The following is a 15,369-nucleotide window of genomic DNA, read 5'->3' as shown; positions in this document are numbered from 1 at the left end:
GGCATCCGCCCCAGGTCTCCAACGCAAAACCAGACTCCTAAGGCGTACCACAGCCCCATCAATAAGCAGAGACACCATGCTGATCTTGGAGCCCCGCAGCTGCCGATGAGGGAAAAGGGCTCCAAAGTCAATCACCCTCATCAGTGCAGATCTGGAGCGCAGCAGATTGGAAACACACATTACCAATTAAAGTTAGGATCAAGTTTATGTGCTCGTACTGCAAGACAATGCTCGTTTTGCGAGTTACAATTTGCTGGAGTGTTTTGCTCGTCTTGCAAAACATTCGCAAACCGCTTTACTTGCAAACCGAGGTTTGACTGTGTATATATATATATATTATGCCCCACCACATAAATACATATATATATATATATATATATATATACTAGCTTTATAGCCCGTTACATTAACGGGTGCTAGAATATATGTGTATGTCTGTCTTTATTTCTTTCTCTCTCTGTCTCCTTAGCCGCTTTTTTCTGTCCATTCTCCCTTCTTTTTACCTCCCCTGTGTTCACCACCACCCCTTCACTGCTCCCCTTATCCAGCAGCAGCCCTTCTCTCTTTGTTTTACCTCCCCCCTGTCCATCAGCACCTCTTCCTGCTCCCCCTGTCCAGCAGTAGGCCTCCCTTCATTCCCCCCCCCCCCGTGTCCACCATCACCTCTTCCTGTTCCCCCTGTCCAGCAATAAGCCTCCCTTCCTTTTTTCCCCCCTGTCCATCATCACCTCTTCCTGCTCGCATTTCCCTCCCCCTCCAGGTCCCTGTGCAGCAGTAGCAGCATTTTCCCCCACCCTCTTCCCTACTCTTACCACGAAGTGGCCTGCTCCTTTTGGCCCCTCCGCCTTCCATTCCCGCGGTCTAGCCTGCTCCAAGGGCCCCCCCTTCCCTTATTGTGTTCCCTGCAGGCAGGCCCAGCTTCTCCCTGCACGTTACCTTTTTTAATTCTGTTGCTGTCCCTCGCATGGCTACCTGCCTGGTCCCATTGAGCGGCTCGCGGCTGAAGTCTTTTTTGTTGGCGCTTCCCTGCCCTGTGTTTGTTTTGGTGTTTGTCTCTTTGGCTGATGTATGTGGATTTTTTTTTTTTTCTGTGTCTCTCTCTCCTTTTATTTTTTTCTTTCTTTCAATCTTTCTCTATTGCTCCTTGTCTTTAAGGGTTTTTTTTTCCCGTGTGTGTCTCTCTCTGTTTGTATATTGAGGTGTCATATGTCACCTTTTTTTTTGTTTTGTAATAACTGAAGTTTCAGAGTAAGGTTTTTTTTTTTGTTTTTTTTTTAATGTATATTACCAGCATTTCTTCCCTCTCCATTTCCCTCCCCCCACACTACTTTCCTGTGCAGCAGCAGCATTTCCCCTCCCCCTCCCCCCCCTTTCCCTTCCCGCGGTCTGGTTGGCTTCCTTAGTACCTTTCCGCCCCCCCTCCCTTCCCTTTCCGTGGTCTCGACAAACCTGCTACACCAGCAGCGTCTGCAGCATTGTACACACGCTGCTTCGGGGCCTTCTACTGCCCTGATTCGCTCTGCTTCTGTGCCAGAGTAAATCAGGGCAGTAGAAGGCCCCGAAGCAGCGTGTGTACAGTGCTGCTGGAGTCGGGACCGCGGGAAGGTTTCTAGAGAGTAGCTGAACAGGTCACCGGCAGTCAATGAAGGGCTGCTGTCCTCGGGGGCAGAGCACTCTAAACAGGCTGGTTCGCGGCTTTCTTCTGCCGTTGAGTCTCTCTGTCGCGTCATTGATGACATCAATAGTGACGCGGCAGAGGGACTCAACTGCAGGAGAAAGTCGCGAACCAGCCTGTTTAACGTGCAGCGACTGGCAACGCTGGAGGGAGGTTTGTACCGGTATGTGCAGAAGCGATATGTTTCTCCCCCTCCAGTATCTGTGCAGCACTTTGCGACGCATCCTCCCATCCTGAGTCGGCCACAGCGCTCGAGTCTGTTTCTTGCTTTGTCTAGCCGCCGCATACGAACTCTGGCCACGGACCTACAGAACACGGATCAGGGATTACAGATCACGCAGGTCTGAGTGCGCATGCGCGGCTAGCGTTTTATTATATAGGATATATGTGGAGGGGCATAATAGAAAGGAACATCTAAGTCTGTTTTCGTCTAAGTCGTAAGTCGTCCAAAGTAAAAAAACAGCGTAGGACACATTTTTGAAAAATACATCCAAAAAATATTTGTTTTCGAAAATCGTCTGTCTATACGTCCAGCTGCTTGATCGTCCAGATCGCTAAATCGTCCATCTTAATACCACATTTTCGTCCAACTTTTCATCCAAGTCCAAAACGCCTAGAAACAGACCTTTTGGACATGGGAGGGTTCTGCAAAGTGATGGACAGGACACCCACACAGGGCACCTAAACAGTGGGCTATCTTACAGGGCACTGCTGTGAACTTCACAAAAAGGGTGCCATGTAATCATCTAACTACAGCTCCCTTATAGGTAAAGGTGAGCCCCCCAAACCACCTCCAGAATCTCCTGACCCACCTATCTACTACCCCAATAGCCCTTATGGCTGCAGGAGCCACTTATAGGGCAGTACAAAAGGGTTTTGAGGGTTTTTAGGGGAGTGCACATGTTTCACCATCAATGCAGTCATTACAGTGGCTTATGGGCAAGGGTCCTCCTCTCCATGGGTCCCTAACCCACCCCTAAGACCACTTAAGACGACTCTGTGCAGCGCGACTAGGCTTTCCTATGCCAGGCTGCCAGGTGCTGATGTTCTAGAGACAGAATTTAAAAGTTGTGATTATGATTTTTATGGGGGGGTGTCGTGATCACTGGGATAGTGTGTGGGGGTCTGTACTATGTGTTTGCAGTACTTATATGGTCACTTTATGTTGGTTTTTGTGACTTAGACCATGTTTTAAATGGTCTAAGTCACAACATCCAAGTTTCGTCTATGCCAGGGGTGCCCACACTTTTTGGGCTTGCGAGCTACTTTTAAAATGACTAAGTCAAAATGATCTACCAACAATAAAATTTAAAAAAACACATAGCACACTGTATGCAGAGAAACTGTTAATTATCATTCCTATTCTGGGGTTTTTTCAAAGTGGTCAACCTCAGTAACAACCATACAAAAATAGACAAATATACCCCTCTCCCTTTTTACTAAACCACAATAGCAGTTTTTAGCACAGGGAGCTGCGATGAATGCCCAGTGCTGCTCTCACTCCCTGTGCTAAAAACCGCTATTGCGGTTTAGTAAAAGGGAGCCATAGTGCAAAATATAGACAGCAGATATAAATTCAGACACATTTTGATCACTAAATTTAAAATAAAATCATTTTTCCTACCTTTGTCTGGTGATTTCATGAGTCTCTGGTTGCACTTTCTTCTTCTGACTGTGCATCCAATCTTTCTTCCCTTCTTTCAGCCTATATGCTTCCTCTCCTCCAGACCTCATTTCCTCCCCCAACTTTTTCTTCCTCTCTCCCTGCCCTTTCTTTCTCCCTGCCTCTCTTTCTTTTTTTCTCTCTTCATGCCCCCTTTCTTTTTTTGTTTCCCTTCTTTCCTTCTGTCTCCCTGCCTGCCCCCTTTCTTTCTTTCTCCCTGCCCTCCCCCAAGCCACTGCCACCGCCATCGTGGAACAGGCCCCAAAGCTGCCGCTGCGCCAAGCTCTCCCTGCTTCAGGCTGACCAGCATTCCTCTCCCCAACGTCAATTCTGCCGTCGGAAAGGAAGTTCTGGCCCAGCCAGGCAGCGATTGGCTGGCCCGACCTTCCTCTCCGATGGCAGAATTGACATCGGGGAGAGGAAGGCTGATCGGCCCAGTAGATCGCCAAGGCAAAGTGAGTCTATCACGGAGCCTGGGATGGGCTCCGCGATCAACTCACTTTGCCTTGGCAATCTATTGGTCGATCGCGATCGACCTATTGGGCACCCTTGGTCTATGATGTGTTGTAAAACATTCGGTTATACATGCAGTATGACTAAGTCTAAGCCGGCCCACGTCCCACCCAATTCCCGCCCTCGACACTCCTCCTGAAACGTCCTGTTTAGCTCTGATCGTTCAGCGGCACTGTGAAGGCCTAGGTTGTTTTTAAATATGTCCAAAACTCGGTTTTATTATTGGCACTTGGACGTATTTTGATAATGTTCATCCAAGTGCCGACTTAGGACGTTTCTTGGATGTTTTTTCACTTTTGATTATGAGCCCCATACTGTATATTTATTTTATACATCTCTGTTTACCTACCCCATACATTTCCTTTTAAGTCAAGCCTTTTAGATGTATGAAAGTGAAACAATAAGTCTGATTGGCAGATAGGTGGTGCTATGCTTCTATTTTGATGTAAGGTTTATTACAGCATCCTTAAATAGTGTGAAGCATGAATACAAAGATTGCTGTACTGTAATTACTTTAATTATATTTCATGGTTAAATCTCTTCTTCCCATGTTCCTTTTTTTGACTTCTGCTTGTTAAATCATTTGTTAATATTTAAAAATCACTTTTTGCTTTATACAACAAAAGTGCCAAAGGGGAAGATTAATTGACTTAACAAGAAGGGGGGAAAAAACATGTGAAAGTGGAAAGGTTGCATACTGTACCTGGAAGAGCTGGCTCCAATTTCATTTCTTGTTTTTAATAATTGATGTTTTTCATTTTGTGCAGTAGTGACTGAATGGCATTCCTCCCCCCCCCTCAACCTACAGATGACAAAAGTGTTTGACAGTTTCAGACCTACTGTCTGTAAAAGAATAATGTCTCCTGTTTTTAAGTGTGCTTAAATTCTTGAGAGGGTAATTTCTCAAAATGATTTCCATGACTAAGAAACGTTTTAACTGCATTAATTGGATATCTGTAAATTGGTGTTCTTTAGTGATATTCTTGAGCTAAGTGGCTTTGCTCATTTTGTGTGTTTTGGGACAATTTTTTATGTATTGATATGAACTGAAACTGGATGGTTTTTTTCAGAAGACAGGTGGAGGTTTTTTTTTTTAATGACCAATGAAAGAGTATGCAGCTGCTCTAGTTTTGTTCAGAGTGCTTAGTGTGGATTACTGTGGTCTTTTTTTCTCCACCTATAATTTAATTATTTATACTCTGTTTGCGTGTTCTATTCATTGCACATTGAGCTTCAAAATAAGGAGAATTTGTTGCATTTTTGTGTGTGTTCTTTAGTGCCTCCACAAGTCTTTATTGTTCCACAATATGCACAGTTTTAGATGCATTGGTTGGTGGTCCTAGGAGCATATTTAGGTTGGGTTTGTAAATAACATACATAGGTTGCACTGTCAAATCTACAAGCATTAGTTGCCATGAAAACTAACCACAGAAAAAGCCGATACAAATGACCATGGATATTTTGCACACATTGTAAGTTTTGAAATGTGTGTGTGTGTGTGTGTGTACCTTCCCTTTGAAAGCTAGTGTAAAGTAGTAAATTTAAAGTACCTGGGGACTATGGGATTCTTTTACTAAGCTGCGTGGGTTTAGCGCGCGCTAAAAACACTATCGCAGCTTAGTATAAGGAGCCCTATGTTTCAATATGGATTGCGTGAGAGATGCTCCTAAATTTATTTTTCGTATTTTTGATCTGTAATGATTCTTATAGGTGCACTTTTACTAAAGTGTGATGTTTTAGCACCTAATGTGCCTTAACACCAAAAATAGATCAGTCTTAAGTGCAAAGGCTGCATGCAAATTGTTGAGGGCATGTCTAACACGTCCTTTGCAATTACCACACTGAAATGTTCACTCTCGCGTGCAATTAGCTTGGATACTTAGCCCCTCCTATTCAGGTATTGCACTAACAGCACAATTGACAGTTCACAATATGTTTTCGGCACCAACCTTAATACACTAGTCATGTCAATTATCCACTCATGCAATACCTAGTTTCTATACTCTAATTATTTCATGACTAGGGTAAAGGGATCCTGGTGTATGTCTGGATGCTACAAATTGAGACTCCTCACATAATTTCTGTGGTTGGAACCATGGTTATGCTGCTGCTGTTAACTGGATGGCCTTGACTTCAAAATGGAGGGAGTTATGTTTGTTTATTATTACTTGATGAATCACCTTTTATGACAAACAAATCAAAGTGATGTACAATAAAACACCTAAAATAATAGTAGAGACAACTCTACTGGAAAGGAACACCATTGCAAAAATAGGACAGTCAAAGAATCACACAGAGTAAACAGTCACTCAAAATATCAATCAGGGTATTCTAAAAATGCACCGCGCGCCTCTTAAAAGAGTAAGGTAATACCCCTGCCAGTCTATGGCACTGTAATATCTCAGTTAAGGAAGGTTGGGATCTGGATAATACCAGGTGGACTTTAGTCTATGGCTCAGAAATATCAAACAAGAAACAAATTAATTTAAACATGTATTTTTTATGAGAATAACAAATGGGCTGACTGGATGGACCATTGAGGTCTTTATCTGCTGTCATTTACTATGTTACTATGTTACATACAGTGGTGGGGGAGGGGATATGCTTGACACCTTGGGTGATAGGAAAGAAAAAGAGAGAGAGATGCTGGAAACTTTGTAGGGGGATAGATAAGAGAAGGAGAAAAATGCTGGAAATTCTGGGGGTAGGAAAGAGATGCTGGACACCTTAGAGAAGGAAGAGGAAAGAAAGGGGACGAGAGAGTTGTCAGACTCCCTTGGTGGTGGGGGGGAGGAGTAGGGCAGGAGAGGGAAAGGGGAGAGAGATGCTGGACACTTGGGAGGGAAGGGGGTAGGGAAAAGGAGTAAGATGCTGAACACCTTGGGGGATGGTAGGGAAGGAGAGAAATGGTGGATGCCTTTGGGGAGAGGGGAGATGCTGGACACCTTGGGAGAGGATAAGTCTTTAAGTTGTGAGCTGCATCTTAGTTGGAGGATGATGACACACCTTTGAAAGTTTACCTAGGGTATCAGAAACCCTTTGGCTGCTCCTAATAACAGCTGCTGTCAGAGGTGGGGTTGTATGGGCTCCAGTCCTTCTAAGGACTTTTTTAAATAAGTGGCAGAGCAGGAAAAGGAAATAAGTTTGGGGAGCTGTGCAGTCTGCATGCATTATAGTTAGAAACACGGTCTATGCTTGCATATATCTTGCTATTTTCATACAATTGTTCCTAGAAAAATAATTTCTTTGCTGTTTTTCTTTTCTGTTCTGTAGAACATAGTTCTATCTGGAGGCTCTACAATGTTCAAAGATTTTGGGCGCCGGTTACAAAGAGATTTAAAGAGAGTTGTGGATGCTAGGTTGAAATTTAATGAAGAGCTTAGCAGCGGACGAATAAAGGTATTTCAGAGCTTGCATGAAATGAAGAAGAGAGAGGAACATTGACCCTACCTATGATAGTGTTATCAAATTCCACGTTCTCAAAAATACTATAGCATAATAAATCAGTTTATACGTTTCTTAGTATCCTTACCAGACCAGTACAGAACCCTTGGGTTATGTCCATTGACTACTATTAAAGGAGATAAAAAATCCAAACTAGAACATCCAAATCAACTCAAAAAGAGGAAAGGCCTTTGGCTAATTTCTTATTCTTTATGCCTTGCAGCAAATACTGGATAGGTCCTGATTTCAATTTTTTTTTTTTTTAATCCCTTGTGCCTTTTAGCCATGGTAGCAGTTCCTGATTCTATATCCCCTATCCTGAGCAGTAGCAACATAGTGGGATCTCTCACTCTGCAGTAGATCACAGGTATTATACACTGCAGTATCTTTCTACGTCTCCCACCTGGGAATTGCCTCTTAAGGGTGGTCTCTAGGCTTCAGCTTGTGAGCACATTGGTATTTGGTTGGATCCTGAGGTTTTGACCTAAGTTCATCTTAAGGAATCCTTTTCTTTGAGCATAGCCATTGTATGGTTGATATAGTCCAATGACTTTGCATCTCCAATATTCTGCTTCTGGTTGTTAAAATTTGGTGAAAAGGTGGAACTATAGTCTGGATGATAAGTATGTTTTTACTATTTTTATATCCGCTATAATAAAACCCTTACCGTGCATGCACAGTTGAAACTTCGTGCGGCCATGATCCCTGATCCGTGGCTCTGTGTCACTGCATGTGCAGTAGAAGCCTTTGGCGGTTTGCGACACATGCAGTGGTTTCCCCAGCAACGTTCCTGCCCCGATCTCCGATGCCAGCTGACTTCTGACGATGCCTCTCCTTCTCACCCCCGGACCAGCAGCAGCAGCAGCCGTGGGGCATTTGCTAGGCTGGCCCACTTTGATAATGCGAAGTGGGACGGCCTAGCAAAAGCCCCGAGGCTGCCCGGCCTAGCGGATGCTGGACAGTGAGCAGGTAAGGGAGAAGGTGTACTACTGAACGGGGGGAGGTAAAAGGAACGGAAAAGGGCTACTGCTGGACAGTGGGAGCAGGGAAGGGCTGCTGCTGGTCATGGGGGGAGGTAAAAATAAGGGAGAAGAGAAGACAGGGGGCAGAGAGAAAGAAAGAAATGCCTAAGTCTACACATCTATTCTAGCACCCATTAATGTAAAGGGCTAAAAAACTAGTTTTTAAATAATGTTCTACAGCTTGTGGTGAAACAAGTCATCTGTTCAGCAGTACAAATTATCATACAATTCATAAAATCAGTCTGAAATGGCACCTGCAATCGGGCAAACATGTGGTTTGGACCCAACATGGTTCATGTTTTGGCAGAATCCTTAAAAGAAAATTAATAAAATGAATATAATTTAACTACAGAAATTCACATGATCCACACTGTTTCCAACATTTTGTTTTCCAGATATATGGCTTTTAGTCCCATTCCTTTTGACCAACACATACCTGTTTTCCTGGGCCACTACATTATCACTCTAAGCAGAGTCCTACACTCTCTCTCTTTACATACCTACATCATCTCATGGTAGCTGCTGGAAAAAAAAAAGGAAAACATTTGCCAATTAAAAAAGGGATCACATTCATCATGACTTAAAAGAAAATGTATTCAGAACATACATGAGGATGTTAGTGGTTATTATTATTCCTATTCTTTCTTTCTACCATCTGCTCTCTTGAGTGGTCGCCATTAGAGCCTGATTTTCTTGGGTGCTGGCCCCTGCTTCAGTTGGTTGGTAAAGTATACCCTTCCTAAGATTCTAGGGCAGTTTCACAGCTTTTCAAATACACATGTACTCTTCAGATTACTTGTATATCTTTTCCCTCTTTTAGCTTGCATTTGGCTCACACACAGACCTCCTTTTAACCCTGGGAAAGTCACTTAATCCCCCCATTGCCCCTGGTACATTAGGTAGAGTATGAGCCCACCAGGAAAAAATGCTGGAGTACCTGAATGTAAACCACTTAGGTTATAAGTGGTATATAAATGCAAAAATAAATAAATAAGTTAGGCCTTGAAGGGGCTAGTGCAGACATGGGCAATGAAAGCAGTGCATGCAAATAGATCTCATGCATATTCATTGGGGAAATCCTGAAAACCCGATTGGATTCCAGCCCTCGAGGACCGGAGTTGCCCATGTCTGGGCTAGTGCTATTTTTTTTATTACTTGGCAGTTTTTGTTTTCTTCCATGGTCTAGCGCAGGGGTAGGCAATTCCGGTCCTCGAGAGCCAGAGCCGGGGTCAGGTTTTCAGAATATCCACAATGAATATGTATGAGATGGATTTGCGTGCACTGCCTCCTTGAGATGCAAATCTATCTCATGCATATTTATTGTGGATATCCTGAAAACCCTGAACTGGCTCTGGCTCTCGAGGACCAGAATTGCCTACTCCTGGTCTAGCGCAGGGGTGTCAAAGTCCCTCCTCCAGGGCCGCAATTGAGTCGGGTTTTCAGGATTTCCCCTGAAATATGGATGAGATATATTAGTATACAATGAAAGCATATTCATTGGGGAAATCCTTAAAACCCAACTGGATTGCGGCCCTCGAAGAGGGACTTTGACACCCCTGGTCTAGCGGGAAGCACTTACTTTCTTCACAGCCTGGGATTTCTGTTTTTATCTAGAGAGATTTGTCTTCCCATCCAGGATAATTAAGCAGACCTGGACTACTTTTAAGGTGGTGGTTCCTCAGTGAGATCTCAAACAGGTATTTAATGCTTTTAAATTAGTGCTGTTTGAACTTTTGAAGCATACAGCAGAGGCATGGCCAGATGTCAAATTCTTGGGGGTCCACTGGGCAAATTGGGGTGGACACGTAATCTCCGCACCCTGAACTCCCCTCATACTCAAAACATTAAAAATACCTGAGCTGACGGGGTTCCCCCAAGACCCTCTAGCTGAGACTCTCCTTGAACACATCCAGAACTCTCTTCAACACATCTCAGTTCTCCTTAGCCTTCTGACACTGGCACTTTGCACATGTTCAGTTTTCAAGCATGCGTCAGAAAACCAAGCATGCAATGGGTGCTTAAGAGCTACTGCCAACTGTGAAGCTGTGTTGAAGAGAGTCCTGGTTGTGTTCAAGGAGGTTTGGGGATCCTTGCCAGTTACAGTAAGAGTGCACTGCCACTGAGTGGGCCTGAGAGTCTTCAAAGATTGTCCTTGAATGCAGATTTTCTGGTTGATATGTCTTCTACTTGGTATACTTTGGAGACTCAGATTCTTTCCTGCAGAGATCCCTATCTGTTTTTCATTAGACCTGTTTTTACTGCATCTATGAATGAGTTTCTTGATATATAAATCCACCTCAAACCTTGTTTGGGGATTTGGCAGGCTTTTATTTTAGCCCAAAGTGGTTTCCTCTTTTCATCTGAATCAGGCCTTTTGTCTTCCAGTCATTTCCAAGGAAGAAGGGAGAGAATTGTATAGGGAACTTCATCTGTTATGTATCAATTTGTTCTGTTATCTGAAAATGGTGAACCCTTTTCAGAAAACCATTAGGTTGTTTGTATTGTTAAGCAGAATTCAGAAAGGCTTCCAAAGCTTTGCTGTTTCAACTGATTGTGGAAATACTTTGGTCTGCCTACATTTTGAAAAGACAGACAGCACCTGTCAGTCTTTGGGTTCACTCTTCCAGGGCCCAGGTTGCTTCTTTGGCTGAGGCCTGGGAAGTTACTGTATTTCAGAAGATATTTGTATTATTTTGTGAAGCATTAAAAGTTGGATGTTCAAGCCAAGGAAAATGTTGCCTTTCTGAAGGTGGTTCTCAAAACAGCCTTAGCTGGTCTTGCTTCTGGATTGGTCTTCTAGCAGGACAATAAGAGAAGGGGAAATTAGGTTTTACCTAGTAATTTCCTTTCTTGGAATGCTTTTTTGTGTATTGTATTTTTCTTTTAAATGTTGTATTTTTCTTTTCTTGTACACCGCTCTGATATTATTGTGAAGGGTGGTACATTAAATGCTTTAAACCAGTGGTCTCAAACTGAAACCCTTTGCAGGGCCACATTTTGGATTTGTAGGTACTTGGAGGGCCTCAGAAAAAAATAGTTAATGTCTTATTAAAGAAATGACAATTTTGCATGAGGTAAAACTCTTTATAGTTTATAAATCTTTCCTTTTGGCTAAGTCTTAATAATAATATTGTAATTTATAGCTAAAGAGACATATGATCAAGAAACTGTTTTATTTTACTTTTGTGATTATGATAAACATACCGAGGGCCTCAAAATAGTACCTGGCGGGCCGCATGTGGCCCCCAGGCCATGAGTTTGAGACCACTGCTTTAAACTATGTTAGACCAGTCTAGGACCCTTCAGGGAACTCTCTGGCTACATAAAGGATACCAGCTTTGTGAGTATTTATCCTTACTGTGTTTAGAATTTATATTTATTGGGATTTATTAACAATCTTTATACAGAGATTCACCCGAGGCAGTGTACAGTAGGTACAGTTTAATATAAAACTTACAATATTGTTAACAGAATAAAAATAATAGAATGGCCAAATATAAACATAAATACAAATACAATAAATGAGGTAAACTTGAAAACTGCAAATTGAAACAATATCGGAAATATACAGTTAACAGCACTGTGGAACAATCGTATGACAGAACTATGATAAATGTCAGTGCAAAACAAATGATTTATTAATTGCCCTTATGAAGAAATGTATTCAAGGCAATGTACAATATGTAAAGAGGGACATTTTCAATATGATGTCTAAATCCAATTTTGGACATTTTAGGAAAAACATCCAAAAATTCAGTAGAGAAAATGTCCATTTTCAAACCAGAAAAACATCCAACTTTTTGTTTCAAAAATTACCATTTGCTAGATGCTTTTGAACCCAGTACACCAATTAGGACCATTCCTCCTCCCCTCCAAAAAAAGAGTCCAAGAGAAAACCACACAAAAACAAGCCATTAGGTTTACTTTACTTTTACTTTACATTAGTGATTTCTATTCCGCCTTTACCTTGCGGTTCAAGGCGGATTACATAGGTTCTTAGTAGACTAGCCACACAGACATCCTAGCAGAGCAGTGAAACACCCTAGGGACACTGCAGTGGATTTCATAAAAAAAGGTCCTAGGTAACATCCCACTGTTACCTCCTAACATTATATGAGGATCACTTCAAATCCCACTAAAACCTACTGTTCCTCAGAGGCAGACACCCAATTTTGGGTGGTTTTGGGCCCAGGTCTGGTGAGCAGATCTTTCCCTCTCCCACCTGGGCAATATAGCTCCTGCCCCGGAACTCCTGTGTTTCAGACTTCCCCTCTCCCACCAGGTTATCTGACCCCCTTGCATTCTGGCATCTCAAGCTACCCCTATCCCACCCAGATGATCTGCTGCCCCCTGGCACTCCAGTGTCTCAAGCCCACCACTGCATACCTTTTAGAGAGCCAATCTTCACCAGCAGTGTGACTGATACACGTTGCTTGCACTGGTCCCACAGTCTTCCTTCTGATATATTCCACCTATACAAAACAAGAAATTGTGTCAGAATGAAGGCTGCGGGGCAGGCATGAGCAGCATGTGCCAATTACGCTGCTCGCAAAGATCAGCTGTTTAAAAGGTATGCAGCAGGAGAGATTTTGGGAGTTTCTAACTGGTGGGGCTTGGGGATCCTTACCAGTTATATGAATTTAGTTTTCTGATTTTGCAAACAACTACTACTACTATTTATCATTTATATAACACTGAAAAGTGCACCCAGCACTGTACATTTTGACAATTAATAGCTTAGAAGAGCTTACAATTTAACTTGGATAGACAGACATCACATATAGGGTTGGGGGATGCAGAACTCAAGGTGAGGAGTTAGAAGTTGAAAGCACTCTCAAAGAGGTGAGCTTTTAACTGGACCTTGAACACTGCCAGAGACAGAGCCTACCATAGGGATTTGGGCAACTTGTTCCAAGAATATGGCGCAGCAAGGTAGAAGGGACAGAGTCTTGAGTTGGAGGTACTTACAAGTAGAGGAGGTACTTACAGATAGGAGGTACTTACAAGTTGAGTGGAGCTTGCGGGGAAGATCATAGAGGTAGATAAGTGAAGAGAGATTGTGAAGGACAGCTAAGTGAGTGCATTTGTAGGTCAGTAAGAGGAGTTTGAATTGTATTCGGAAATGGATGGTAAGCCAATGAAGTGACTTTAGGTGAGGGGTAGCATGAGTATAGTGGCTTTCACAGAATATGAGTTGTGAAGCCAAATTCTGACGGATTAGAGGGGAGTGAGATGGCTAAGTGGAAGGCCTGAGAGTAACGAGTTGCAGTAGTCTAAATGCAAGGTGATGAGAGCATGGATAAGGGTTTTGGTAGTGTGCTCAGAGAGGAAGGGTAGGATTTTTGTAAGATTATAGAGGAAGAAGTGGCAGGATTTAGCGATATGTTGTATCTGGACAGCGAAGGAGAGGATTCAAAGATGACCTCGAGATTGCAAGCAGACAAGACAGGGAGGATGAGAGTGTTATCCCCAGAGACCTAGAATGGGGGAAGCAGTGAGAGTGGGTTTAGGCAAGAAGATAAGCAGCTTTGTTTAAGCCATATTCAGTTTTAGATGGCAGTGAGACATCCAGGCAGTAATGTCAGACAGACAGGTTAAGACTCTGGTCTGGGTTTCAGTAGAGATATTTGGTGCAGAGAGGTAGATCTGGGAGTTATCAGCATAGAGGTGGAAGCAGTGGGAGGAGATCAGTGCTCTAAGTGAGCAAGTATAGATTGAGAAAAGGAGTGGTCCCAGGGTAGAGCCTTGAGATACACCAGTCGATAGCAGGAAGGCTATGGAGGAGGAACCACTGTTGAATACACTGAAGTTGCAATGGGAGAGATAGGAAGAAAACCAGGAGAGAGCAGAACCCAGAAATCCCAACGAGGACAGCGTATCAAGGAGCAGGTGGTGATCAACAGTATCAAAGGTGGCATACAGATCGAGAAGGATGAGGACAGAGCAGAGACCTTTGGATCTGGCCAACAACAAGTTATTGGAAACTTTAGTAAGGGCAGTTTCCGTGGAATGCAGCGGTCGAAAGCAGATCAAGAATAGCTTGGGAAGAGAGGAAGTTCAGGCAACTTGGATAAGAAGGGGAGGAGGGAGATGGGAAAATAGTTGGAGTCCAGCAAAGGTTTTATGAGGAAGAGTGTGCCAACAGTATGTTTAAAGGCATCAGGGACAGTTGCAGTGGAATATGTTTGTTATTTCTTATTACATTACATTAGTGATTTCTATTCCGCCATTACCTCGCGGTTCAAAGCGTATTACATTATTACAGTTATTACAGTTTACAGGTATTGGGTCGATTGGAGATACATAAGAGGTAGTCTGGAACTTTATTAAGATGGGAAGGATCAAGGAGTGTTACAGGTGGTGCTTGGGTCAAGTCTGGTTGTGTTAGTTTAGTTTAATGTATTTTTTGAATAATAGGGTTTTTGTTTCTTTTTTGAAGGTTTTTTGAAGGTTTTGAAGTCTGTGGTCGTGATTAGTAGGTTGGAGAGTTGGTGGTCCAGTTTTGCAGCTTTAATAGCTAGGAGGTTGTCATAAAGTTTCTTTGGTTTGACGTTTTTTGTCGGCGAGTACGTGAATGGTGTGAGGGTTCTCCTGTGTCTGGTTAAGGAGGATTGAATTAGTCGATTATTCCAGTATTCTGGGCTGTCTCCATTTATGGCTTTAAATAGTAGGCAGTAGAATTTGAAGAGTACTCTCGCTTGGACTGGGAACCAGTGTGTTTCGAGGTATGCCTCTGTGATATGGTCGTATTTCTTCAGCGAGTAGATAAGTCTTAGGGCTGTGTTATGTATTGTTTGAAGTTGTTTTATCATGTTTGCTGAGCATGGGAGATATAGTATGTTGCAGTAATCTATTAGTCCTAGGACTAGGGATTGTACCACAAGTTGAAACTGTTTTCTGTCGAAGAATTTTCGAACTTGCCTTAGGTTTCTCATAACTGCAAATTATTTTTTTTAGTGTTTTATTGATTTGTGGCTGCATGGTATAGCGTCTGTCTATCAGCACTCCCAGGAGTTTTAAAATGGGTTGAATGGGGTATGAGATAGAGTTTA

The 15,369-nt window shown here is 42.9% G+C and overlaps 1 protein-coding gene across 10 annotated transcripts in view; it reads left to right on the top strand.

Annotated features, from left to right (window-relative positions):
• ACTR3B (actin related protein 3B) overlaps positions 1-15,369 on the top strand; it is a 107,287-nt gene that overhangs the window by 83,372 nt on the left and 8,546 nt on the right. For 7 of the 10 annotated variants that reach the window (XM_033931646.1, XM_033931643.1, XM_033931649.1 and 4 more), the window contains exon 10: positions 7,125-7,250. The exons of 2 other annotated variants lie outside the window; for them this stretch is intronic. In XM_033931646.1, coding sequence (XP_033787537.1) covers positions 7,125-7,250 — 126 coding nt within the window. Of the gene's footprint in view, positions 1-7,124; positions 7,251-9,931; positions 10,015-15,369 lie in introns of all 10 variants that reach the window. One more of the 10 variants, XR_004538183.1, reaches the window with a different exon arrangement.

This window comes from Geotrypetes seraphini, chromosome 2 (assembly GCF_902459505.1).
Source record: "Geotrypetes seraphini chromosome 2, aGeoSer1.1, whole genome shotgun sequence".
NCBI classification, from domain to species: domain Eukaryota; kingdom Metazoa; phylum Chordata; class Amphibia; order Gymnophiona; family Dermophiidae; genus Geotrypetes; species Geotrypetes seraphini.
The sequence above is the reverse complement of the archived record's forward strand: the minus strand, read 5'-3'. Positions and strand labels throughout refer to the sequence as shown.